The sequence below is a fragment of the Phytophthora infestans genome, genomic scaffold, assembly GCF_000142945.1.
Source record: "Phytophthora infestans T30-4 supercont1.62 genomic scaffold, whole genome shotgun sequence".
Lineage (NCBI taxonomy): Eukaryota > Oomycota > Peronosporomycetes > Peronosporales > Peronosporaceae > Phytophthora > Phytophthora infestans.
The window spans coordinates 164,442-191,969 of NW_003303697.1; the positions used below are offsets into that span (position 1 = coordinate 164,442).

The following is a 27,528-nucleotide window of genomic DNA, read 5'->3' on the forward strand; positions in this document are numbered from 1 at the left end:
CGCACGCTTCTCAGTCAACATCGCACTCTTAGTCCCCACAGGCCTCTTCCTCTCTGTAGACACTCCACCGTCTAGACGCCAAACTCCTGGCTAAGTCGCTCCACTTGTTCCAGTTCCTCCATTTGCGCACATCATTCCGCGTAGTCTTCGGATACCATCCGGTGGTGTAGCGGGATCAGCAAAATCTGCAAAATTGCTGGATCCAGGTTACCAACAGGGCCCAGACACCGACTAACGGAGGGGGTCCCCCGATGATCCGTGATCTGTTGAACTTTCCCCACCTTGTGTACCCGTCGGTAGGGCAGGATCTTGCTCTCTCGGTAACTTCCGAAGAGTTCAAGTGGTGAAGCTTGAGTGTTATGGCGAGACGTGGGGATGGGTGGAGCAGTAGTGGTAAGATCTTCACTCTGCGTCCGTAGATGTTTCTGGATCCTAAGCGAGTATTTGAGCTTGGTGGATCCAGGGCCTAGATCAGGGATCTGGTCGTAGGGTTGCCTTGCGGGTGTGTTCCCTTGTCTTTGTGTTTCCTTTTCGTCGTACTTGCCGCCTCCTGTGACGGGATCTTGAGAGTTGAGAACCTCTAGGGTGTTGTCGGCCAAGTAGTAAATCCGGTTAACCTTTCGGATTTGCACGTGTAAAGGAAAGCTCACTAGGTTGTAGGATCTGGTCAATGTATTATCCAGTTATCACTACCAACACTAGATTCGCAATTCCCAACCTTCACCGAGCTCGTACGGCCAATGTAGTTCCGATTCTTGAGGACAGGAAGGAACTTGCGTGATTACTGTGCAAATTGAGGGCTGTATTGATACTTAAGCCTATACCTGTCTAAATTTCTACCTTCTATGTCTTTTACCCGCTAAATCCCCTAGCAGGCTCGGCTGCATGTCCTTTTTTCTCCTTGACCCATCATCCCAGGTGTATTATCATCAGATCCACCGGATCCATGGCGTAATCATTATGGTTGTCACATCATGGGTACACTTGTCCGGATCTAGGTTACCTTGATCCACCTCACTACAAGTGTACGCTTTTCATGGATCTGAGTTCTCCAATCTTCCAACATCGTCTTGCGACCGTCTGTGACCTCCATCGTCCCACGAATTTTCGAGATCGAAAGTTCGAGATCCATTGCATCCACCATACCCATATACTGGATCACTGTCACTCCGTGTGGGATCCTTACCCCCTTGGATCCGGACTCGGAAGTGTGGGATCTGGGACATATCGTGGTGGATCTTGCCTTCTCGCTAGTCGTTGATACCAGATCCACCTTCAGATGACGCCTACCATCCTCCCTTCATAGGATCCCCACTTGATCCACCTGTACCTGGTATATACCATATCCCCTACGTGAACTCAGGTGAAGGTGGATCCGAGTCTCCCCCTTGGTGGATACTGCCTTCCCATACGTTATCTATACCAGATCCATCGTCAGCCCATACAGGATGCCACTTTATCCTGGCCAATCCACTTCGAGAAGCGTGGATCCATGCCGGGCGATCCAAATCCTCCATAACCGCTTGGTGCTGTCACTAATTCGGGCTAGTGTTAGATCCATTCTCTTATTTCTGAGAAAGCACTTCACCACAATCTCACGGGTCGATCGACTGTCATTTTCGAGCACGCGCGAAAGCTTGCTGAGCACGCCAATCATGACCGTACCAATGCTCAGCAATACTACTTGTCGATCCAAAATCAACCCGTTTTCGACGACCACACCGCGTAGAAGTAGTTGCTAGCGACCAACACTAGCCCAACACCGAACCCGCCTTGGAACGCAACCTCAACGCCTTCATAGGCAAGCAGGACATTGTAGAACGCCGAGTAGATCACCAACGACGTGACACCCCCAAATTGCCAGTATCACCACGCACAAACGACTTATCGTCCTCTTTCACTCCGCGTTCAGGCCGTTCCAATACTTTGCAACACCTAGCTGACCGTTCCTTAGGGATTCCGGCAGGAAACCACACCAGTACGCGTGGAAGGCGCCAATCCACATGTATATCACCCGTCCTAATCGCCTCTTGTATTATCCATGCTCCACTAACACAACCATGGGAGTAGCCGCCACTGCCTCAAAAATCTTCCACCACTTCTTGAACAGAGGCTGTTCCTGCACCACAGCACTCCGCACGTATTTGCGATAACGCAGGAGACCCTCCTTCGAAAGTTTAACCCACTTGCAGACGAACAGACCACTCACCGTGAACAATCCTAAAGCCACGCTTCGAAGGGGTTCCGTAACAACCCACAGTAGCACACAGCCTGCTATCAGAAGCAGTTCCTTGTACTGTCTATTAGCCACACTGCTCAGATTCACCGTCATCGAGACTGCAAGCGACGCCCAGGTCACGGCCAAGCCAATCACGGTCTACATTGTCATCGCAATCACAATCTGGTGCTCTCACTCGCGCTCATGCCCGAAATCGTGTTCTCTATCGCACCCATAAGCGTCAACCTCTCTAGCAACAATTCCTTCACTCAGCGTTTGCGAGGCGATCACCATCTCTAACAAACTGAGACTAGCCACTAACAGCCATAAAATACGAGTCTCTTTTCCTTTTCTGACAGGAGCTGACGCGATCGTTGCGTCTGTGTCCCTGTCTTTCCAGACCCCCCCCCTGCTCATTTTGAGGCTCATTCCCCAACTTGCCGAGAGACCCACAGTCAACGCCACCATGCCAAGAAGAGCACTCGCGCCATAGGCACGGTAGAAGATCACCTTCGAGCCCGCTGCGAGGAATCCAACCGTACTCCGAAGAAGATATCAGCTTTCGCGCCTAAGTCGAGTTCTACTCTCAGTTCCGTCAGAGCATCTTCGTGAATGGAGCCTCCATCGAGATCGAGCCTCTCAACGCTGTCGCTGTCTCACAACTTGAAGACCGACCCGTCCTGCAGACCGAAACCTTGTTACTCCTTCCTGCTCCATCCGACCCCCACGACAGTCATCCACCTCCTCATGTTCTCTTTACTCCAGCGACGACCTCGTCGCGCACGGCCAAACGCCCGTTCTTCCGTGGTACCATCAAGAAGGCTGCCAAAAGGCAACGGCTCGTCAAGCCTAAATTCGACTTCTATCTCGTCAGTGGGACGGACGAGCGCATCCAGCGCGACCTTTTGCGCATCGTCAAGTTTGCCGATGAACAAAGTAAAGCTCCGTTCCAAGTTTCCGTACCCGTGGCGCGGTCAGCGCGCATGGTACCCGCCGTCCAAGTTTCCCAAGCTTCATATCGCCAATTAACGTTCCTGGATGCGCTCGCGCCCTGCGTATCTCGCGTGTGCTCTATACGTGCCTACTGAACACGCCGGCGCTCGTTGTAAGCAGAAGAGCAGCGCTCCGCAGGACCGATTCTCCTTCCTCAGTCTCAACATCGAGGAGCTCGGCTACTACGGGCTTCTCGTCGCGTACGAAGACGGAGCCCACGACATTTTACTCTGGCTCGGCGGCGAAGCACTCGACGCCTGCCATTTCTCAGGACGTCCCCAAAGACTTGTCCGTACTACTAAATTGCGACCTCAAACGTTACGAGAGAGTAGTAGCACGCGCTACGAGCAAGGTCGACATTGACGAAGACGGATATACCGGTATCACCGACTTGCTCCAGCAGACAAATGCGCTTGACCCCACTCGCGAACCACATCGCCGTCTCTCTGACCGCGTACTCACACACATCGCTCGCGAAGCCAAGAGCGACGATTCACCTAAGCGTCACTGGGTTGGCAACCGTGCCTTCGGGCCATGGAAGGTTCCTCTCTCCAATGGAGATCACAGACGGTCGTAAGACGATGTTGGAAGATTGGAGAACTCAGATCCATGAAAAGCGTACACTTGTAATGAGGTGGATCAAGGTAACCTAGATCCGGACAAGTGTACCCATGATGTGACAACCATAATGATTACGCCATGGATCCGGTGGATCTGATGATAATACACCTGGGATGATGGGTCAAGGAGAAAAAAGGACATGCAGCCGAGCCTGCTAGGGGATTTAGCGGGTAAAAGACATAGAAGGTAGAAATTTAGGCAGGTATAGGCTTAAGTATCAATACAGCCCTCAATTTGCACAGTATCACGCAAGTTCCTTCCTGTCCTCAAGAATCGGAACTACATTGGCCGTACGAGCTCGGTGAAGGTTGGGAATTGCGAATCTAGTGTTGGTAGTGATAACTGGATAATACATTGACCAGATCCTACAACCTAGTGAGCTTTCCTTTACACGTGCAAATCCGAAAGGTTAACCGGATTTACTACTTGGCCGACAACACCCTAGAGGTTCTCAACTCTCAAGATCCCGTCACAGGAGGCGGCAAGTACGACGAAAAGGAAACACAAAGACAAGGGAACACACCCGCAAGGCAACCCTACGGCCAGATCCCTGATCTAGGCCCTGGATCTACCAAGCTCAAATACTCGCTTAGGATCCAGAAACATCTACGGACGCAGAGTGAAGATCTTACCACTACTGCTCCACCCATCCCCACGTCTCGCCATAACACTCAAGCTTCACCACTTGAACTCTTCGGAAGTTACCGAGAGAGCAAGATCCCGCCCTACCGACGGGTACACAAGGTGGGGAAAGTTCAACAGATCACGGATCATCGGGGGATCCCCTCCGTTAGTCGGTGTCTGGGCGCTGTTGGTAACCTGGATCCAGCAATTCCGCAGATTTTGCTGATCCCGCTACACCACCGGATGGTATCCGAAGACTACGCGGAATGGTGTGCGCAAATGGAGGAACTGGAACAAGTGGAGCGACTTAGCTAGGAGTTTGGCGTCTAGACGGTGGAGTGTCTACAGAGAGGAAGAGGCCTGTGGGGACTAAGTTGCGTCGCTCGAGCAAGGATGAGGTCCTAAGCCGGACTCACGAGGGTCACCGTTCCTACTCGTGACCCCCCCGACCCCCCCCGACTAAAACCCGACACCCTCGTCGAGCCTCCGTAGCTCGGCTTTCACGCATCTTCGTCAGCAACGCACCCTTCTCAGTCAACATCGCACTTACGGGAGCGGCCACTTCAAGGTGATGGGCTCTGGGAGCAGTCGCGAGTTGGAGCGACTGGACATGAGTGCTACACTGAGATTGTTTTAGATGGGAATTGTCTTCTCGAAGGAACCCAACGTGCCCTCCTCAGTTGTGATATTGAGACCAAGGGCGTGACTGTGAGTGGGACGACAAGGACGGGTGGCGAGAGGGCCATTACGGAGTGCAGTACGATGAGAAGATGCCCAAGGTCGGTAGGGGTGTCATGATTATGTCGAGGGGGTCGTGCCACGATCCGGTTGGAACAGGGTGTTCCCGGAAGGTACTAGAGAGGCGGATGCTGGTAAGACTCAAAGGTCGATAAGGATGGAAAGGTTAGTGAGAAGAGGCCAGTCGTGAATCTGCCCGGTACTTAACAAGTTGAGTCTTTGTATTAAGATTTTGGCCTGTTAAACTAATATCACTACCGACTGTAAAAGCTTCGCGCCGATCCGTCTGAAAACATTTCGCTGCAGTCCCGCCCCAAACCAGGACTACTCGCGACAAACCATTGCATTCACAATTTCAGCTCTTTTCGACAGCCAATTATATCACGTGAAATAGGATATTCTTGAGATTATTTTGAGGTTTGACAGCTCATGAACAAAAAATCCTGGAAGATATTGTGGCTTGAAAACCGTACTGTCGATTCTTAAGTGGTGGTTTTGCTCAATCGTATTTTTTTAATCCAAATGTACCGCAAAATATGCCAGTTTATACCGGTATCCAGTCTCCATCTCACTTTCAGTCCAAATTTAATCTTTTAGAACATTACACCTACATAAATCGGCTTTGGCAGGCACTGTAAATGGGGCATTTCCTCCGGTAAGAAAATTTCTTACAAATCCAAAGGTATTATGTAAGTTCGGCTTTAAACCGGTATGAGTGCAAATGCCGTTTAGAGCGCTTTTAGCAGATTATTAGTTTTCAAGACTTAATTGAGAGCGGCAGGTCGCTATTCGCACTTAGGACGCGACATATGGAACAACCAAACAACGCTCTTTGAGCCGGCTGCAAGATCAAAAGCGGTCGGTCGGTCGAAAAGAGCTACAATTCGCTAAATTTTCTCGGTCGGTCGCATGAAGAAGAAGATTTGATGTAATAGCTGTGTGCAAGTTGTCAGATTGTGAGGCACGTTGTCGGGACGCGGGGTGGAAGTCGCAGTCCGCATTTGTTCGCGCGTAAAGGAAAGGCCGGTACGTACAGCGGCTTCCCCACGTGTCCTCCTCCTTGTGCTGTTGTCGGGCTCATTCGCGTATTCGTCCATCGGCACAGGTTTCCTCGTCCGATACATTTTCTCCCTCCCTCCCCTCTCCTCTTCCACCAGACAAGCATGGGCAATAAGGGATCCAAGGGCGCTAAGAGCCTCCGCCCACCTATCAAGAGCGACTCGCGCGGCTTCAAGTTTGGAAACTACGCCAACGGCGGTCGTGACGCTGGCAAGAGTGCGCCCGCCGCGCCCTCGTATCCGTCCAACGGCCCCCCGCCAGCTCCTGGCCAGGGGCAGGCACAGCAACAACAGCAGCAGCAGTCTGAGGAGGAGTGTACGTGGCACTTTATCATGCACTTAGTGAGTATGAAGGTTTCAGTTTGCTGACGGTTTCTATCTCTCGTGTGTGTCGCCTCATCGCTGCAGCCGACCTAGAAGACGACGACTCAGGCCCGATCGAGCAGGTGGCAATTGAAGATATGGACGGCCCCGCGCGCCCGCAGACTAAGGTGAATGTGGAGGATTTCGACCTGCTTAAGGTGCTCGGAAAGGGCTCCTTCGGTAAAGTTATGATGGTGCGGAAGAAGGACACCAAGATGATTTACGCCATGAAGACGCTTCGCAAGGCTGCGCTCGTCAAACGCAACCAGCTGCTACACACCAAGACGGAGCGCAGCATCCTGCAGAGCATCAAACATCCGTACCTGACCAGTCTCACATACGCCTTCCAGACCCCCGACAAGCTCTACCTGGTCATGGATTACTGCGGTGGTGGTGAGCTCTTCTTTTGGCTCAAGAAGGACCGTCGATTCTCGCAACAGAAGGCACGTCTGTTTGCCGCCGAGATTATCCTCGCTCTGCAGGAGCTTCACAAGCATGACATCATTTATCGTGACTTGAAGCCCGAGAACATTCTGCTGGATCTTGAGGGACACATTCGCCTCACGGACTTCGGTCTCTCTAAGGAAGCTGTCACGGGCGCCGGCGCTACGGGTGGCACCAAGACTTTCTGCGGAACCCCCGAGTATCTTGCGCCTGAGATTTTGGAGAACAAAGGACACGGCAAGGCTGTGGACTGGTGGAGTCTCGGTACGCTTATCTACGAGATGCTTACCGGTCTTCCTCCCTTCTACGACCAGAACATGCAGCGTATGTACGACAAGATTCTGAACGCGCCTTTGCGGTTTCCGTCATTCATGTCGGCTGAGGCCAAGGACCTGCTAACTGGTCTGTTGACGCGTAAGGTGGCGGACCGTCTTGGTAGCGGCCCCACGGATGCTGAGGAGATCAAGTCGCACCCGTTCTTTAAAGGAATTGACTGGGAGGCTGTGCTTCGTAAGGAAGTGCAGCCAGAGTTCAAACCGCCTAACCGATTGGGCTCCATGGACACGAGCAACTTCGATGTCGAGTTCACTGCTGAGAAGCCTGTGGATTCGGTCGTCACTACGACAATGAGCGAGACGCAGCGCAACAAGGCACAATTCCCTGGCTTCACGTACAACGCGGATACCATTGATGAAGACCACAAGGGCAATTAGATCCTGCCGTTCCTGTCGCTTGCGAACCCCTCTGTCCCTTCTGGCAGTTAGACGAAGAGAGATGGAAAACTGAAGAAATTACAACAAAGGAGACTTGGTGGAAGTAGCAGGGGCGGACGTTGCAGCTCGACCCCCTTCCTTCTTTTCTGAAAGCAATGGTCGAGCGGCGAAGCAATGTTTTCTTTTTCATTGTGTGGCCTCGCTTCTCGACCATTTCCATTCGTTGATCCTGCGTGCATGCAGGACGACGAAGTAAGTAGGAAACCACAAAAAAAACATTGGACGAATGAATGGACCGATCAACTTTGGGATTCTTTTTTGCATGTTTAGAGATGAAGCTCACAATACTACACTACTAAAGCCCTTCATGCAGCTGCATGTAATAGAACCTGTGTTAAAAAATCTATCCATGCGCTGGTAGTCGAATTATGGCCTGCGGTTCTTCTTCTTGCCACCTGAGTTGATGCGGACACCAGCAGCACCACCAGGGAAATCCGAGTCTTCATATGGATTCTTATCGCGTCCCTTACGTCCCTTTCGGCCATGTTTCTTCAACCGTTTGCTCACAGCGCGCTTGTCTTCCACAGTTGTGTCAAAGTCCAGATTCTTATCCACATTCGGCTCCGGCGGCGAAGTGACCTCCTCGCTGATTTCATTTTCAGTGGTGTGAAGGACGATGGAATCGTCGAGATCGGGGAATTGAGCCTTAGCAAGATCATGGATGTCGAAGATGGTGGAGTCCGAGACATCCGGCGGAGGGTGGCAGTACAACAGTCGCCCATTCACGTAATGCCGTAAGATGTCGCGTGCTGCGCGTGAGGTGTCGGGCCCTCCCTTGCCAGTCGTCGTGTAGCCGCGATTACGTGCGTACGACTGTAGCAGAAAGATAAGTATGGGTTGAGCTATAGCAGCACCGTGAAGCGCTTTATGTTTAGTGTACGCACCTCAAGGAGTGCGTAAATGCCGACAGAATCCGTTTCCTTCGCCGTCTTGGAGATGGGGATCTTGATTCCGTAAGTTCGCTCAAACACCCGCCTCGGGATGCGGTGGCACAGGAGCTGGCACGGGGCTATTTATTCACACAAGACACTTATCAGTAGGATGGACATCCGCTACAGTACAACAAGCAAAGTAATATATGAACGTACAAACGTGATCACGCAACTGCGAGAGAGGGAGCACACCGCAGCAGTACATCTCAGCCTTCGAATTAACAAAGCTCGGGAACACGAGACCAGGGCAATCGCACAGCATTATTTTGTCGGACAGGATCATTGTCTGCAAGTACAACAGAAGCGTTAATCCAGCAAAAATGGAGCTGTAAGAAAGGGTAAAGAAGATCATAAACACTTCTGCAAACCTGGAAGTGCTTGGTCTTGCCAGGAGTAGCACCGACAGCAACACGCTGGGTCTTGTGTGAGTAAGTTGAAGCACCAAGCAGAGCATTGATCACGGAGCTTTTGCCAACGTTAGGGAAGCCCACCATACCGAACTTGATCAGCCCCTTATCCTTCACTCGCACTCCCACCTCATCCAGCACCTCCGTGGCGATCTTAGTCACATAATCCAGCAGTTCGACACGAGAGAGCACCGAGTACGGGCTGGAATCCTCTGTAGCATCCACTGCTTCTGCTTCAACAACTTGTGGTGCGTCAGCCGGCTTCACTTCATTGTACTGGTCGTGACTCTCGGCGTTTCGCTGCTCCTGACGCAACTTTTTCGCCTCCTCGTCGATTTCGTCCTGAGCCTCTTTGGCCGAGAAGAACACGAAGTTGATATTTTCCTTCTTAAAATGATCTCCCCACGCCGTTCTACGCACCAAGATTCGTTAGACCTGCGCCACCTGCATGCCATTAACCCATACAATTCACCTTTGGCGTTCATCCAGGAAATCAGACTTGTTGACGACCAAAAGAGTACGACGGGGCGTCTCACCTTCCTTCGCATACGCGTCCAGGTCTGTGGAGCTATAAACGAAAGGGCGATTAGTATAAACCATTCTGTCCGTACAAATCTCAGGCTCCACATGGCCCATACCGATAGAACAGCGGGTTGCGAGCGTCGACAATCTGCACCATGATGTCACTTCGTTCACGGACATGCCACAGCTGACGCCACACCTCCAGGTTCTTCTCGAACGGGGTTACCTCGAGGTGGTCGGACGAGGCCTCCAGTCTGCACCAAACAGCAAAGCTTTAGTCCAGAGTCTACAATCTCATCACAGAAACTTGCCACTCACATGGCAATGTCACGACGCCACTCGAGGAAGCTCTCCTTCTCCATTCTGTTAAGTTCCTCGGCTGTCATCGATTTGTCCCATTGGGGTCGACGCGGCACTTTCATCTCTGCGAACGTCATCTCCGGCATCACATTCTTGTCCTTCCTGTACTCAGCAACAAACACTGAATAATGTTCCTTTATGCTGGGCAACACACCGCCAATCATTTAACGTACTCGACCACCTGCGGACCGGCGTCCGCCTCTTCCATCAGCATGATACTCTCCTTCACAGCGGTAAACTCACGGTTGGCCAGCACAGCGCTAGCCAGAAAGTCGTCCTGCAATATTAATGCATCTGCTAGTCAGCATATGGGGCTGTAGCCAACCCAAAATTGAGTATCGTCGTACCAGAGAGGACCCTTCCAGGTACGAGGCAAGAGCCACCGACGCGTCACCACCATCGCGCTCGGACACGTGCTTACCGGCACTGGAGGCCACATCCTTCGTGTTGATGGGTGATGTCTTCTTTTGCGTGCGCAGCAGGGCGTTGCCCAGCCCGCCCTTCTTAATCTTGGCACCGGTACGACCCATTCGGTCTTCCGTATCACTGGAGGGCAGCTGAAAAGTGTGTGACCCACACAGATGAATTGTTTCTATTTTTCTGACGTTTCACTTCAACAAGGCTTCATCGATGGCCGACTGCGTGACGCTCACGCTGCGAGGCGAGCGAATCCCGCTGTGCAATGCCGTGTCTTCTGTGTACAATGAGGATCGACATGAGCTGCTGGTGGTCACACCTACCGCGCTCTACCTGTACAGCAACATGCTGACTGCAGGAGGAGATCTGCTGGCGACTCTTGTGGCGGAGGAGAACGCACACTACCAGTTCGCTCTACATCTTCCCTGGGTGGGTGCCACTGTTTACAATTTGCAAGTGACCTACTGACTATGGGCTGTTTTGTTAAAGCTGGATGCCTACTCCGTCGTTGTGGCCACTTCGACGGGTCAAGTTGAGCACAGAATCGTCTGGTAGGCTGCGATTGTGCTGCTGCTGTGTTTAAGATCTAATATGAGATTACGATACACACACTGTAGCTCAGACCTCAGAGCGTCGCTGACGTCACACACGCTGGTGGAAAAGGACGGGGGACAATTTTACACGGCGCTGGCGAATCCACGCCGACGGGAGCTCGTAACTACAGACACAGACGGAGGGATCAAAGTGTGGGCACTACGCGTAATCGCTACGGCACAAAACACTGGCGGATTTAAGGGCGTGTTGCGAGTGCATACAGCTGCAAAATCGGTGGGCGTGCTGGTGTCGCGTCAATGTTCTCGCCATTTGCGTCGCTTACAGCTGATGCGATGGTGATATGCGAGCAGGTCAAGAAGACCCACTATCGCCACCTTCGAATGAGCTATGACGGGCAGAAAGTTTTTGCTGCTACGAGTACTGTAGTTCACGTATTCGACGCGGCGTCGTGCCAGCGTTTTCCTTGTTGTCTGCGCAAGGACCGACGCACCATTTTCAGCTTGGAGAGCGGCAGCAACGACAACAGTATCTATCTCGTGTACAAAACCAATTTGAGGTGACACAGTGTGGATTGCAGTATGTATGTGGGCTACTAACAGGTTCCTTTGAAACGGCCAGGAAAGTCTGTAAGTACGCGTTCATCGTGAAGAAGGGATTGCCACAATTTCGAAAAGTTGGCGAACACGAGCACAATCAAGAAATGGCAGCGTTTACTGAGGGCTACCACCATATTGTGCATTCAAACGGCACTGGTGATCACGTGGTCTTGATGATTGATATCTGTGCTAGGTTCACTGTCGTCGATCTTATCGATCCAAGATCAGCTAATAACAACGATGGTGCAGATGCTCTGCCTGAGCTCAACGTATCTGCTCTAACGCTGCCGTTTAACCCTCCGTCAGAACGATACAACGTTCTTCATACAGCAAGAGTAGCTGACGGACGTATTTTTGCGTTCGCTGTATGGTCGACCGGTTTTTGCATCATGGAAATTCTCTTATCGGACTCGGAGGGCCGACTGCCTTGCGGTTCATTCAACGGTGAAGTTTTGAAGAGATACGGAGGCTTCGAGGGTGGGCAAATTTCCATTTATCAGCAAGTGCCGTCACCCCAAGTGGTTTTGCTCAGGGAAGGAATTCCTAGCTTCCGCTTTACGTCGCTACAGGGACCAACAAATACCGAGATAGGGGAAGGAGGCACCTTGCCCATTGCTGACTACGTCATAGCAGCTGATTCAATTGTCGCGCTGTCTCCTCACGGCTTAGTGAGGAGGTACAATCTATTCGACAATCGATTTATCACGATAGCGCAACCGTTCGAATCCTCAGAAACAACTGCAACAGTGATGATCAATCTCTTCGTCGACAATCAAGAATTTGTTGTTGTCGGCGACTCAATGGGGGTCCTTCACGTTTTCTCTCTCGACATGGAGTCTCGTCGCTTATTGACCAGGAAGCAAGCGTATGCAAATGACAGGTAAGATTTCTTCAAACGATACCACTTTGCCAGAAAAAATTAAAATTGATTCTCATGCTATTCCAACAGTGTTGCGGTACTGATTGATCGCACCAAAAGTGTAGTAGCAGCACACGTGGAAGGAGAATGTTCGCTTCTTTCTGTTAGTCGAGGAGGTGAAGTCAAGCACTGGCAGATAAAGAAAATCTGTACACCGTCGGATAATGGTGCAGGGCAGCGTTTTATGTGGGAGCTAATCACCTGCTTTCGGACCTATTCGTCCGATATTTCGGCTGCAGCTTTTGAATTTCCCCAATTTCTGTTTTGCGGCTTTGATAGCGGTAGTGTAGAATGCTGGAGTTTGCCGTCTGGAAGAAGAAGAGCCTCATCAAAGTCCTCTCGCCTTCCGGAACAAGCTGCAAACTGCATCTCGGTCGTGAAACGTGCCCTGCACGCCATCGATTTGCATTTGGCACCAGTGCGAGACATTTTATGTGAATCTGGAGCTGGAACATCAGTTCTCGCTAGCCCACAGCCTGTCACTGATAACTTCTCGTGGGTCTTTTCGTACGACGAAGACGCTATCATCCTGGTGTGGTGCTTCTCGCTCAGTTTTTTCTTCCCACACCGGCGGATTAAGGTTCACGAATTTATCAAAGGTATCTACATATCTCCAGCAAATGGGTAGGTGTACCGTTGTGACTGCTGAGGAAAGTGAATGTTACTGAGCTGGGGATCGTTGTGCATAGATTCTTGGATCTCTTCGCATACGTTGATCGAAACATTGATCGGGTCGACCATCTCGGATCAGGCGACAAGGAAGCTGTTAAGCAGCGTCTTCTGCGGGGACGAGAACGCGCTGTTCAGCGTGAACTGAAGCCTCACGGAAATGATGGAGAACAGCCCAGTAAATTTGAAGCGCGTCGCAGAAGTTTTTTAACAATGTCGAAGACAAGTGCGTTCACTCCGGAATCGTACGATGGGAGCAGGTTGGTGGCTAAAGTTCCTTCCGTTCGGATAGACATCACGTTGCCTGGAGTTGAACACAGCTTAAATTCTATTGATAACCCATGTCCGGGGTTGTCACCTGCAACGGCTGTCGTTAAAGAACCCAAGCCAGCTCCGACGTCTAAGAAGTTTGAAGAAAACGAATCCAATAACCTGCAAAGTATTATGAGCTCATCTCCAACGCGGATACTGGATCGACCGCCGCTGAATTCCAGAGCCCGCTCACCACATTCGGCTAGAAATCCCCCGCAATCCTCGTCTCAGTCGCCACGACGCAACAAGCTCAACGAGAAGAAAAGTCTCGCCCGAAAGGCTGCTCGTGACGCAAAAGCAAATTTTCTACCAAGAGAGCATTCACTCCGTAGCCGATTTCAGCAAGCGAAACCTCGTTTGTACCGGAGTGTTGTCAATCCGTCGGATTCGCTTTCATCGCAAGCTCGTTGCGCCGTCATTTCTGCTGGAGACGCTTATTCGTCATTATCGCCTTCATGTGACGGTGACCCAAATCAACTGGGCATTGCGGACAGATCTGGAAATCTTGTGAGGTCCAGCAGCATGATAATACCAGACCTTGGAGCACAGGAGAAGGTCTCAGTGGTCTCACTCGTAGAATATGAGGACAAATCGATTTTATTGCTGGATTATCAACCTAGAAATCGGCATTCACATAGAGAGCGTCAATCAAAGCAAAGGAATGAGAAGGTCCGTGAATCACTAAAGCCTTCCTATGAGATTCCATTCATGCAATGGGAACGCATGTCGGAGCATGATCGACGAGTGGAGTTGATGGCAGCGTGCAAGTCGAGATGTGTTCAGGAAGATGCCGAGAGAGAGGGAGTTTTCGTACCACGCATTGAAGATTTCGAGAGTGAGGAACTGGCAGTGCAGTTGGGAGTGCGATCATTCACAAGATGGTTCGCAGCAATGCATCGTCATCACCAGCGAATTCGAGAGCGTTTTCTCACTGAGGAGTTGATGTTTGCAGCGATCGATCCAACTGTTCACCAGAAAGTGGCGGATGTGGGTCTCTCACCCCCACCAGTCGAGCAGATTGGGCAGTCCACCTCGACTGCATGGCAAGATTTCGTTTCTTGGTACTGTTTGGGCCCCACTGAACTCCACCAGACGATTCCACCTGAGGAATTACAACGAGAACGATTGGAGGCGCGAACTGATTATCTGGAGCTCCGACTGCGTATTGTTTCTCAATCCGAACTGGAAGTCCAAGAAGAAAAGGAGAAGGCGGGGCCATGTGAAGAAAAATGTCAGCCATTTCAGCAGGTATTCATTTTTGAGCACTTTGTGAAGCGTTTACTGGCCGATAAGGATAGCCCAACGTCATGGGAAAACATGAGTCTGGAAACTCAGCAAAAGGAAATCATGTTAGCTTTGATGGACCCTGTAGTTCAAATCGCGGCCATGAGGAATGATTTCGAGCTGCCCGATATCTCTGGTTCATGTACGGAGGACATTGACATCTTGGCTTTGGCAGGCAAGTTTGTGCCGTGGTGGGCAGCTAGTCTTAACATCCATCGTCGCGACTTCCTTGAGCGTGAAGCTCACGAAGCGTCAATAAACATTGCGATTCTGGGGATTTTAGAGAAGGAACAGAATACCGAGAATGGAGAGAGCCCGGATGGAATCATCAAAGACTTCTTCGAGTCGTATTTCAGGTCCGAGACAGCGCGCCTTACTTTCTTGAAGAACAAGTTGTCTTACTTTAATGGCAACAGCCGAATCGCAAGTGTTGTTCGTTACGAGAAACTCCCAGCGCCACTTGTCACGGAGACGTTGCCGTTACCTCTTGTGACCTCGTTCGAGTTTGACGATCGAGAAGTTGTCGCGAAGATTAAAACTCATGAGATAATCGAAGAAGAGTTTGAACAGGTACCACAAGAACCTGAAGTGGCAATAGGAGAGCAGGCCACTGTTGACACCATCGATAATCAACGTGAGCAGGAAAAAGAGGAACTGCAAAGATTAGAGGATGAGAGCGCCAATATCACGCTAGAACTCATGTATATGGCGCAAGAAGATGCTCTCTCGCGTGAGTACAACGACAGCTTTGTGGAGAGCGACGAAGAGATTGAGGAACCATCGCTGGTTATGCCGAACCGGACAGACTTCTCCCAGTCGTACTTCTTTGGCAATCTGCCAGCGCATTATCGAAAGGTGACTTCATCTGGATGGCGAGCTGGCAGTGGTGTCGATAACGGGGACGAAGAATTCGAGGAAGAAGAGCAACTTGAGCGGGAACGTGAGCGACAGCGTTTGCTGGAAGAGCAGGAGGCGGAGAGGCTTCTGGAGCTGGAACGGCAAGCGGAGCGAGCTCGTATCGAGAAAGAACGAGAAGAGAAAGCCTTTCAATTCCGCCGAGTACGTCAAGCTGAACTGAGGAAAGTGTTGCAGCACCAAGCCGACCTGGAGGTCTATCGTAAAGCAGATCTTGAGTTTGCGCGTGAGCGAGCCGAGCTTAACCAGATGCAGCGGGAGGACGAACACTCGTGCTGGCATCGTGACCAACTTTTGCGAGACCAAACAGGGATGCGACTTGAGGATGAAGTTGCCTTCTGGATCAGAAAGGTGCTGCACAAAGCTGCTGCTGCAAAGGTACGCCAGCTACTGCAAGAACAGGCTAGCATGTCTGCAGAGGATCAGGGATCGTCACGGATCGCCAAAGAACTGCGGGAGCTTGAGCGCGACCAGGCTGTGCGTACTGCATCGTTATCAGACCTCTACACTCCATTCCGTCCGTTTTATCAATTTTCGGCAATGGCCTCCGAGGACTTCCTTCCTCAAAATCAGTGGAAACTGGAGCAAGAGCGGCTGCGACGAACACCAGTAAAACCAGTGGGATGCTATACGATCCCGCTAGAAGAGGCACTTGTGTTTGATGAACTGGATCAGGAGCCGTATCTTGCGCGAGATTCACGAAAATTTAAACTTCTCATGGGTCTACCATTGCGAACACCATGTAGCCAAAAGCGTCCTCGAATCCCAAAAGCGGATGACATCATCGCAATGCGACAACAGCAGCGAAAGCTAGCTGAATCTCGTGAAGAACGCCAAGAAACGTTGGCGAAAATCCCGCAGAAAGGTAGATCACGCACTCAAGTCGACAGTTCTAGCGAGCACAGCCGCCTACCATCCATCACTCCTCACACCCGTTCCTTAAGCAGTCTGACTGAGCTCAAAGACGCTTGCAGAAAGCGAGATATCGTATCCGCTGCCAAACACAAAACCAGTAAAAACAATCAGCAACAACAGCAGAATCAGCAAAAGCAGTCGCTGCCATTCTTTCGCGGAAACATGCTAGTACAAGGCCACGGCCAAGCACGATCAGGGGACAATGCCTACTAACCCCCACCGTTTAGCTCAGCCGAAAGAAGATTGTACTGCTCATGTGGTCTATCCTTCCATCTCCACCTCAGTAATCGGCGCGTGAGCGGCCTACTCGGACAAGAAGCAGCATTAAGCGTAAGCAAACAGTTTAGTAGGTATGCGCTCCACACAGACAAAACAAGCACGCACCTCTAAGATACGCTCAATAGGGACTCCACCCAATCGCGCGTTGTACTGGAACAAAATTTTAGTCCAGCTGTCCGGGAGGGCTCGCTGGGGCGAGCATCGTTTCACGAATGTCAGACCGGTCAGATGCGGGGTCTGGTTCTCATCTACTTCATGTTGCTCAAAAGAAAATCTCGCGAGATCCCCTTCGCTTAGCTACAAACAAGAGGTTATCGATAGCAAATGATAAGAACCATCACTTCAAAGTTTAAAATTCCACACACCAAACCCAAACCTCGTGCTGCTGGATGAAGCTTTGATCGGCGGTGAAAAGAACGATGCCCTCCAAGGTCACACACTCGTTTTCACCTTCGAAGCGAAGCACTACGGATGGCTTGGCCGAGTAGGTAAAGAAGCGACTGGTGTTAGCATCCTTCCACACCAGTGCCAGTGGTGACAGACCCATCTCGTAGTGGCCTGCCTTCATGTAAAAAAGAAGCTCATCTCTGGCCACACAAAAAGTAAATAAACTATAGATCGGGTCCCCACACAAGAGGGAACTTACTTGAGAAATGGATACGTCGTTGAGTATGCAGATACGATGCTCTTCTTGGTCGCACTCATAGCACGGAATGGGCTAAACCACCAAAAATTCGGAGTAAGTCCATACCCGGGATCGCCAAACAATCATTTGTAGGCACATTGGGATACCCACCAGAAATCGGAATGGATTAGCCGGTGTGACCGTCCCCGCAGCTCCTTCCGACAGTTTATCGCGCATCCAGTACAGCCTAAACTCTGTTGTGCAGTTGTAGAGCAAGTATCCCTTCCAGCACATAACGTCCAGTACGTAAAAGGTTCCGTTTTGCTCTTGAAAGATGCAGTCAAGGATGCAGTAGCCGTCGCTGGACTTGTTGGTCTTGTGAGAGCCACAAGGCAGCGCAGACGGAAATTTTTTCAAGATAGACCCCGACGGGATCCGAGCAATGGTATTACCGCTACACACAGACACATTTCGCAGGTTTAGTAATAATTTCCATCCATACCCCATATCTAAACTCAACTGCAATACCGGTACCCGTTGGCCACTATGAGACAGCGCTTGCCCTCTGGGCGCGGCAGAACATACCAACCCTCGCCCAGCAAACTGCCGCTACCGTTGAGGTCCTTGGGAGCGTCAATGAGCCACTCCGGCGTCATCAACTGCTTGGAGAAGTGCTCACGTCGTTGCCTGATGCGTTCCTCGCGGGTTCGACGCTTGGATGCTGTATGTGTGACGCCGTCCATGGCCTGCGCGTCTCCTCCTCCTTCATGTGGCAACGGTGGGTCCTGCTGTTGAGATAGCTGTCGCGCATGTGCTGTGAGGTCTCGTCGTGCCTGACGTTGCTGCGCCAGCGTGGCCAGGCGACGTGCGGCTGCGTCCTTGGTCCAGGGCTGTCTCTTGATCGCTGTGCGCCGTAGCATGCTGGTCGAAAATTTCGAAATTTAACCCTTCGACCCAAAGGGAATTTGGTGTAATAGACACAAAATACAAAGCCGCGTATATTTATTCCTCCCCTATCACCAATTATCAGATGCTTTGCATATATTTTTACCTCTATTTAGACGCCCTCGACAACCAATGCCCTGGCCGTCCGTCACGGGCGCTGTCGTCAAGTCCCTACAGACCTGCCCTCACTACGCACGGGTCGTTGAACTCCATGCTCCAACGAGTATTCCACAGGCACGGCATTAGCTCCGTCGCCAATGTCTTCACGGAGACGCGTCACGTTGGCGCGCTTCCCATCCTTTCTAGCCGTTACACGCCCTTGCAACCCCGTAAAACCCGTGCTAGCCACCGCTGTGGGAGCAGTCCCCACCAGTCATTGATCGTGTAGAAGCAGCACACGACTGTAGCCTCCGCACAGATTGACTATGCTAGAAGCGGTCACCTCCGTCCTCGAGAACCAGAACCAAACATTAGCTACGGCCAATATCAAGGCCACGCCCTTTCATTCTTGAAGAACGCCCTCGAAAAAATCGTACGTCAATTTGGGTAGGTGAGCAGCCAGCAAAAGGCTCAACATCACCACCAGACATCTATCCTTACACAAAATCTCCCAATCTTCCGCTAACAGCCACCACGGCCTCACGTGTAGCGCGCTCATATTACCAACTTCCTTTCCAGGCTTCCTGCACAGCGATAGGCGTGAACACGCACACCTTGAGGTGTCATGCCATTCACCACATGCAAATCATACGCCCGCTGGTGCCAAACCTTCCTTCATAGTCACATCTATAGGCACTATAAAAATCATCGCAAGCATGGCGCATATGTAGTCTTCCGGCTGTAGCAGCAGCGTCTCCGGACGCCTAGTCGCCATGTGCCTTTCTCCAAAGTGTACAGGAAGAAGCACACATCCGCGCCGTGTCCGTAAATCCGGCACACAAAACCCACCATTACGTCACGCAGCGGGGTCGTGACGACCCAAAGAGCGATGGTTGTCGCGACGCACGCAAGCGTTGACCCTTGCTCACCGAGCATGTAACGGGCCAGATATTTACTCCGTTACTTGCTTACACTATAGTGTTGATGAAACTCACAATAGGACGACTAAGTCTTAGGTTTAAGGAAAAATCAACTCTGACTTTATTTTAGGACCGAGGCCACAGACCTGGCCACTCAAATAAACGTCAAAGTCCAATTGGCTAATGATGTGTCTGGCTCCCCATATATCAGCCAATGGCATGACAGCATTTCAGCACACGCTAGTCGTATGCTGATGCACCTACTTATGTAAAGAGATCTACCTACTAATGTAATGGAGGGGTCCAGTTCATTACCCTCTCTTAAAGTTGCACTTACGCAACATAAGCAGCGGGCGAAGAACAAATCAATCTACGTGAGGATGGAAAACGGGGACTTGGGTAACGGGCGGAGTGAACCGGGGACGGAGACATCTCCTGCGAAGCGCAGGAGAGACACAACTCAGCTTGCGGAGAACTTGACAAGCAACACGATGGATCAGCAGCGGACGGGAACACCGACGACGGCGATGTCGTCGATAGCAGGAGCAACAGCAGCGGCACGCGCGTGATGGACGACCAGCTCCGGACATGGGCTCTCTACGATATATCCGGAGCGCGGGCTCCGGACACACTGGTCACGATGAAAGATCACTTCCGGCGCTCCCGCGGACTGCGGCAGAAGCCTGTCGAAGGTGTCGCAATATGCGGCGTTGCAGGAGTCGTGGTTCGCTTTCATCCGGCGCTGGAACCAGACGCAAGAAGAAGGGGAAAGCTTCGTCGGCTGGCTGGTATACCGCGAGGAGATCGTCAAGGAGAACTCGTTCACGGAACATCGTGAGCGCGTCTGCAACAGCGCATGGGAGGACATGCGCCGCATCTGTTTCGCTAAAGGTTGTAGTGCTTGTACCGGGCACGAGTCCGACTGTCGAGGAGTGGAGAAGTCACGTCGCCGAGTATCCGCTCGGTGAACAAGAATACGGGTGGATCGAGAAGTATCGCCGCCCGTTGGCCGAGAACGTGCGCGCCTCTAGTCTCGCCGGCTCGCGCCGACGCTCTTCACGCGAAGATTCTCGGCGTTGGACTCAGTCTCGTTCGCGGGGCCGCTCAAGTCGCCGATCTCGATCTCGTTCGCGTGGTCGCTCAAGTCGTCGGCCTCGATCACGTTCGCGTGGTCGCTCAAATCGCAGATCTCGGTCTCGTTCACGTGCTCGACCAAGTCATCGGTCTCGATCACGTTCACGTGGTGGCTTGAGCCGTTCTCCTCGTTCGAGCTGGCATGCGTCACATGATGGTTCTTAGCGAGCTTGGACTCATACGCCTGGATCACATTCGGGACGTCACGAAGGAGATTGGCACGAGAGGCCCCCACGTATCATCGTCGGGAGGAAATCCGAGCTATCGTACCCGATAGTGACGGTCGGCCGGAACATCGTGGGCTCGCCCACGATGACGCCTGGGAGCGCGAAGTGGATCTTCGTGGACAACAATGTACAACAATCCAGCGGGTATCTCCGGCAGCGTCAACAGCAGGAGGAGGGCCGTCGCGTCGATAACGCTCACGTTCTTGCTGCCCAGAACAAGAACGACTTGTTGAACCGCTACTGGGATGCCCAGCAGGTGTTGGATGAGGCTCTCGATCGGACTGCCCGGGCCACCGGGGAGAGTGCGCAGCTGCGTTAGTCGAACTGGGAGATCCTTGCTCGGCTACAGATGCTGGAGAGGTCGGTTCACGGTCGCTTACAGACGGGGACACAGCCTCGAGATCCGACTCCTGATGCGGATGGATCGATGGCTCGCCGCGCCCGTCGAGAAGGTCGCTCGACGCATGCTCCGGCTCATGAGGCTGAGACGACTCTGGAATTGTAGCGGGGTGATATTGCTTGAGTCGTCCGATGTAAAACGTCGGATGCAGACGTAGTGACGTAGGATTGTCCAGAGTGTAAGCGTCAATAATGGCATTGATTACAGTAAACGCCCCAATAAAGCGCGGCGCGAGTTTGTTCGCGCCGAGGTTGGTAACCGCAGAGTTTCTGATACCTTCAGTCGACAGGAGCACTCGTTCGCCTGTCCGAAACGTGGCCGTGTTCTTGCGGTCAGTCTTGTCAGCGTTCTTTTTCTGTTTGTCCACTGCGTCCTGCAGTGCGTCACGAACATAGCGGGTGACCGCTTGGCGCTGTAGTACGAAGTCGGAGACGACTGCGGAATCAATTGGTCGCGCCGCATGCTTCGGCGCGTAGATAGCCGGCGCAAGTGGGCTCGATGCGGCTCCGGGGTTGATCAGGTTACGTTTAGCCCAAGCTGCGAGCGGGGACGCCGCGGAACGTGTCACTGCGTTGACCGACGCAGGGACTGGGGATACACTCGAGATACTATTAGCAACCGGTGTATGTACCGGTTGACCCAGTACCGGTGTTGCCGCCGGAGACGTCGGAGCTGGAGTAGACGGCTTGTCGGCAGCTTCTTCCCCACACAGAGTGGAGACACACGGCGCTGTGGGATGTCCCACGGCGAGGAGAGCAGGGACACGCGGGTGTCGCGCGTTGTTAATGAAGAAGGGTGTCAGCCCAGTCGACGCATGTACCGCGTTGCTCAGCGCGAACTCGGCCAGAGGCAAAAACGAGCTCCAGCTGGAGAACGACGTCGCATGGCTTCGAAGGACGTCTTCGAGGACGCGATTTACGCGCTCCGTCTAGCCGTCCGTTTCCGGTTGGGTTACCGTGGACATCGAAAGCTTCGAGCCCAGTAGCGCGAAGAGCTTGGACCAGAAGGCCCGACGTGAAGCGCGGGTCGCGGTCGGCGACGATGGATTCAGGAAGGCCATGATGGCGGAAGACCGCATTGGTTGAAGTGCACCGCGGTATCTGCCGCGGTGATCGAATCCGACACTGGAATCAGGTGGACCATCTTGCTGAAGCGGTCGACAAACACCAAGACACCTGAACGTCTTTTAGCATCGGGTGGGAGCCCAAAGATGAAGTCCATCGACACCGAGCGTCAGGCCTCGGTGGTCAATGGTAGTAGACGCAGGGGAGTCTGCGACGACGAAGCAGATTTCACGCGCTGACAGATCTCGCAGGTGCGCACCCACTTGCGTACCCATTTATACAAATGAGGCCAATAAAAGTCGCGTGACACAGCGGCAAACGTCTTCTCGCGACCGAGATGAGCCCCAGCGGGGCATTATGAAACTCATGGGTAATCCGTGAGCGCAGATCGGGGTCGTTAGGGACAACGATACGTGGGGCATCGAAGTTATCGAAGAAATTGGTCCGGCCAAGTCGATGTGGCAAACACCGTCTGCTACTTCGTCGGGTCTCGACCGAGCTCTTGGGATTGACTGTCGTGTCGCTTTAGTAAGTGCGCATACGGTGCACATGGACGGTTTTGGGCCGGGAGCTATGCGTAGACCTCGAACGACTCCTCCACCAGCCATCTTCTTTAAAGTTTCATAGTTGACATGACCCAATCTCCTATGCCAATTTCCCAAAGTTCTTCCGAGAGCTGCGGCTGACAGTCCGTGTGCTGCATTTAGCTCTGCATCATGTTGCCGAGATGTTACCACTGAGTACACACCGCCGCGTAATCGCGCGATGCATCTTGTCCTGCCTCGAGACACCGCTATGGTGCAGCTGGCTGGTCCAAAGCTTACTGTATGACCGCCACGCAGCAAAGCTGATACCAATAGCAGAGTGTGAGGAAGCCTGTCGACCAAGTAGACATTTTCCGCTAGGAACTCTCGCTCTACCTCGTTTCCGCTTCTGTCTTGGACAAGCGCCTTGATGTGTGGCCTGCCTTTCGCTTTCGCAATGACCGTTCTTCCGTCAGCCACTCGAATGGCGAGCGTCACGTCGTCATCGGCGACTTCAAATCCTTCAACTTGGCTCGTCAGGTGGTGCGATGCGCCCGAATCCACTAGGATCGGACCCCACCCAACGCCGAAACTTCAAGCTGAGTCACTTTCCGAGGACTCGCCCTTTGAGTCACGTGCCTCCTTCGGTTTTTCCGAGTCACCTTGCGCTTGAGACTGATTAGTTTTTTCCGTGATATTGCTCAGGTGCTGGCGGTGGTACCTGGCGGTGTGGTCTTCTTCTGAGCAGATATAACACACGATACCGCCACGTCGAGGCATTTTGGTAGGTTTTCTCTTTCGTTCGACGACTGCCACGTTCGCTTTCGGGCTGTATGCCTTAGGCTTCGGCTTAGCGCTGTTAGGCTTTGAGTCAGAACCTCTTGTTTTGCTGTCGGTGTGCGCTGCACGGGACCCGTCAGTAATTTGCGACACTTGTAGTCGCCCAGACGGCCATTTGACTGGGCCAGCTCGCACAAGAACCCAACTGCTTCATTTAAAATACTCCCAGGCGCACCTCGCTTGCCACGTACATGGGCTTGCACGATGTTCTTCCTCTGCGGCCGAGCCAGCCTCAAAAACGTACCGAGGGCATGCTGTACGTTAGCTGCGTTGGTGGTACCACCCATTAGGCCGTCAGCCATTTGCATGAGTCTGTCTGCGTACTCTTGGTATGTTTCTGTGGCGCTTGCCCTCCGAATAAATCCGGGCATAATTTCTTGGTCTGTTAGATTGGGACGGAACATAGCTACGATGCGTTGCCTGTATCTTCGAATAACGCGTTCGGATGCTCAATCCGGTAATTTTTCAACCAACGCCTCGCGGAATCCACAAGAAAAATCGAGAGCGCTGACTGTTTGGCATTCATCGACCACTGTTGTCCTGCAAGGACCTAGGCGTCCTCTAGTTGATCTGCAAATTGCTTCCACCAGTCGCGGACGCCAGAGTCATAGGCTCCTGGGGAAATCAATCCAGAAAAAGGTTCCATCTTCACGTTCCTCAAGTCAATTCTTCCAGTTTCCTTCTCACCACCATCCTCATTAGTTTCTCCAGCCACACCTGCCATTGCAGGGCGAGGCTCATTGTCGGGCTCGGTCGCACCAGGGGCTACGGCTTGAATCACAGGGAGAGACGGAATACCCGGAGCGGCGTTTGCTGCCTCGAGCTGGATTGGCGCCATGCCATGGGTCGCCCTGATATCAGCGGGAGCTTTAGTAGCCCCTTGGTTTCGGTTTGTGCGACGAGCCGTCATGGAGCGAGTTGCGGCTGTTAGCTAGTTAAACTAGTGAGAGCACTGCTTATCTGAGAGAATGCAAATAGCAAAGTGAGATTAGGAACAGCCTTTTAAACCAAACCGACGCTCCGGACTCGGAATCTTCCAGCAAGTTGTCCAACTTCTGGATTTACTACTGGCGGCATTAACACCTGATAGCGCTAGACTGCATTTACCACTTGTACATCAATGACATTATGGAGTAATGCCATTTGTCACCCTCAGCCTCCCCAGACAACCGTCCGAACCCTCGGTTCGCTGAGTTCGACTCAGACAGTGAGGACGAAGCCGAGTCCGGGAGCACGCACGATGCTCCTGTGGGCTCTACGGGATGGCATAGCCCAGTGCCCAGCGAGCACAAAGACGACAGCGTGCAGTCGATCGCTAGTGATCACGGTAATCACAGTCCCAGGACGTCGGTGCACTCTGAGAGCCCGGCCGTCAAGGCTAAGGGCACTCCAAAAGCTGGTTGCGACGAGGAAGAAAAACCTCGCAAGCGTCTCTCGCTTGCCGAGGGTCTTGCGCGTGCTAAGGCCGCTAAAGCCGAAGGCGCCAAGCCCTCTAAGAAGCGTACGGCTTCGAAGCCTCCACTCCGCGAGGAGAAGGAGACTGGGTACTCCCGTAGGGGCCCCTTCGATTCCTCGGATGAAGAGGACGAGAAGGAGGAGGAAGAGGAAGAGGGGGCTATTCCTGAGCCCCGGGAGATCTTTAACGACCTCAACCAGCAGCGGGAGGACCTTCAAGCTGCCCAGCGTACGCGTGGGGGCTCGGTGGTGGCACCCGTCAGCCAGGAAACTGCCATCAACTCAAGAGGGTATTGGTCTCCCGAGGAGAGCTCTGGGGCTGACCTCTTCCTGTAGCTTCTCGTCGCTCCTCGTGGCCTTGTTGGCGGCCACATCTCTAGGGGTGTTTATGAGCGCACCCTTGTGCAAAAGGAGCAGTTGTTTGTTGACAACTTGGAGGCGGCTCGGTGTATGCTTCTCGCGCCACACCGTATCTCTCTTAAGGACTTCACGACGTGTCGTAAGAAGCCCGAAAACCGGGGTGGTCTCTCTCTTTGGGGCTACCCCTGGGTTCTTCCCGAGAACTGTCCCAACTGGCGTTCTTGTGAGGACATGTTCTGGGCTTGGGTGGAGTCTCTCAAGTAATCACCCTCGGAGTTACGGGAACTCCACGAAGATCAGCTGCTGTCCCGCATCCTGAACCAGATTGATCTTCGTGTTCGGTTTGCCCACATGGTCAGCAAGCGCATGCTGCCAAGGGACATTCTGAAGCGTGCGGCTTCTAGCGCTTACGATGAGCGCGGGTACGGAGTGTCGTCAACGTCCGTACCCCATTCGAGCATGAAGCCCCGGACTACTTATGAGGCTGCCGCCGCTTCTGTTCTCAGATTGCGACAGCCTTCGGGCAGTCAATCAGGAGCCTCTCAATCGGCTCCCATGAGTTCTCGGAGTGGGCATATCCCCTCCACTTCACGAGGATCTGTCGCTTACCGCGACGCCGTTGCTCCTGGAGGATCCGCTCCACGTGGTAGTGGACTTCTCCATTCCGGTCAAGCAGGGGCGGAGGTGCCCTCGTACGAATACGAGTACTCGGCGCCTCCCGAACGTCACTCTCGTCCGAGTGCTTCTCCTGCGGGTCCGAAACGGAGGCCTGAGGTTGACCGCCTTCGTCAACGCGTCCTCGTGCTTGAGATTGCACTTGGCCTTGGGACTGGCGGTGATGCTACCACCCAGACCGGGAATCAGGGCGAGCTCGCTCGTCTTGCTGGCCGCCTGGACCTGTTGGAGCGTGAGGTCGCGAGCCTGCGTCTGCGGGTGGACCGGCGGGCCTCTTCGTCCTATCTGGACGAGGCCTTCCGCATGATCCGACGGATCGAGGCTCTGCTGCCACGTCCGGAGCCGCCTTCGGCGCACTCCCAGTCGTACGCTTATGGTGCGTACCCGGCGCACTCAACGTACTCGGCGTATGGCTCCGGGGTCCGTTCGTACGGAGCCCCTCCTGCGTGTGGGCTTAACCGCAGCTTTGCCGTTCAGACCAAGGCTTGGGTGCCTGCTCTGACGCCTTCGTCGACGTCTGTGGCCGGCCCTCGCTTCGAGGAGATGGGCCAAGGTGGGCCTTCGAGTCAGCAACCCCCTGCGGATCAAAATATCGCTTAACCCCTTAAAACCGAGCCGTTTTCGGCCCCACCATCTCACTAAACCCTATGCACTCTAACGTGTATGTGAGGGTACGGGTTTGCTTACAAAAATCAACACGTTTGGTAACTTGTATAGTGGATAGCCTCAAGCTAACCCTACTCGTAGACGAGAGGCTCTCAACTTATCTTGGACCTCCACTGTATATTTATTACAAGAGTTGCAGAAATACGTGGTATCCTACTCGTAGACGAGAGGCTCTCAACTTATCTTGGACCTCCACTGTATATTTATTACAAGAGTTGCAGAAATACGTGGTATCACTACTAAGCTGTATGCTTGTCAGTAAAACCGGGGCGGGATTGTGAAAAAGTCGTGTGGAGACTGAACAAAAATAAGAAACAGAAGTACATAATAGATGCAAAAAATCAGATGTAAAAAAATTCCATGACGCACCAAAAGCCCGTAGTGAAACTAAGTAGATATTTACGGACGCAAGCAAATGATTAGTCAGCAACCTCAGTTTCGGTTGCCAGACGGGCCCGCTCTCGAGCAGCATCTGCACACTCATCACTAGATTGTACGTTCTCGGTGCTCCTCGGTATCTCTGCCATCGACCTCGCTCTCTGCGTTAGTGTCGACCTCCATTCGTGCTCCAGGCCGTCGCGCGCGGATCTGGCGCTTCTTACCGGCCTGCGTAGGTAGCACGCTTCCATTGCGCCAGGCCTTGTGCCAAATGTCAAAACTAGACATTGCGGCGCCGTTGT

The 27,528-nt window shown here is 52.6% G+C and overlaps 5 protein-coding genes across 5 annotated transcripts; 3 read left to right on the forward strand and 2 right to left on the reverse strand.

Moving 5' to 3' along the window:
- Positions 1 to 6,357: 6,357 nt before the first annotated feature.
- On the forward strand, positions 6,358 to 7,772 carry PITG_18420 (protein kinase, putative; the record flags this gene model as incomplete). Its single annotated transcript, XM_002896307.1, has 2 exons — positions 6,358 to 6,568; positions 6,661 to 7,772. The coding sequence occupies 2 exons, from the start codon at positions 6,358 to 6,360 to the stop codon at positions 7,770 to 7,772; spliced, it is 1,323 nt and encodes a 440-aa protein (XP_002896353.1).
- A 426-nt stretch (positions 7,773 to 8,198) lies between these two features.
- PITG_18421 (large subunit GTPase 1) lies at positions 8,199 to 10,583 on the reverse strand (the record flags this gene model as incomplete). Its single annotated transcript, XM_002896308.1, has 9 exons — positions 8,199 to 8,645; positions 8,717 to 8,841; positions 8,921 to 9,050; positions 9,133 to 9,583; positions 9,644 to 9,739; positions 9,810 to 9,947; positions 10,012 to 10,155; positions 10,227 to 10,330; positions 10,401 to 10,583. The coding sequence occupies 9 exons, from the start codon at positions 10,581 to 10,583 to the stop codon at positions 8,199 to 8,201; spliced, it is 1,818 nt and encodes a 605-aa protein (XP_002896354.1).
- A 100-nt stretch (positions 10,584 to 10,683) lies between these two features.
- PITG_18422 (uncharacterized protein) lies at positions 10,684 to 11,585 on the forward strand (the record flags this gene model as incomplete). Its single annotated transcript, XM_002896309.1, has 4 exons — positions 10,684 to 10,899; positions 10,960 to 11,021; positions 11,088 to 11,298; positions 11,373 to 11,585. The coding sequence occupies 4 exons, from the start codon at positions 10,684 to 10,686 to the stop codon at positions 11,583 to 11,585; spliced, it is 702 nt and encodes a 233-aa protein (XP_002896355.1).
- A 209-nt stretch (positions 11,586 to 11,794) lies between these two features.
- Positions 11,795 to 16,848, forward strand: PITG_18423 (uncharacterized protein; the record flags this gene model as incomplete). Its single annotated transcript, XM_002896310.1, has 4 exons — positions 11,795 to 12,501; positions 12,649 to 13,164; positions 13,230 to 13,984; positions 14,057 to 16,848. 4 exons carry the CDS (start codon positions 11,795 to 11,797, stop codon positions 16,846 to 16,848), a joined length of 4,770 nt encoding a protein of 1,589 aa, XP_002896356.1.
- A 48-nt stretch (positions 16,849 to 16,896) lies between these two features.
- Positions 16,897 to 18,459, reverse strand: PITG_18424 (snurportin-like protein; the record flags this gene model as incomplete). The annotated part of the gene is made up of 6 exons (XM_002896311.1): positions 16,897 to 16,914; positions 16,999 to 17,211; positions 17,291 to 17,501; positions 17,561 to 17,601; positions 17,711 to 17,993; positions 18,074 to 18,459. The coding sequence occupies 6 exons, from the start codon at positions 18,457 to 18,459 to the stop codon at positions 16,897 to 16,899; spliced, it is 1,152 nt and encodes a 383-aa protein (XP_002896357.1).
- Between the last annotated feature and the right edge of the window lie 9,069 nt (positions 18,460 to 27,528).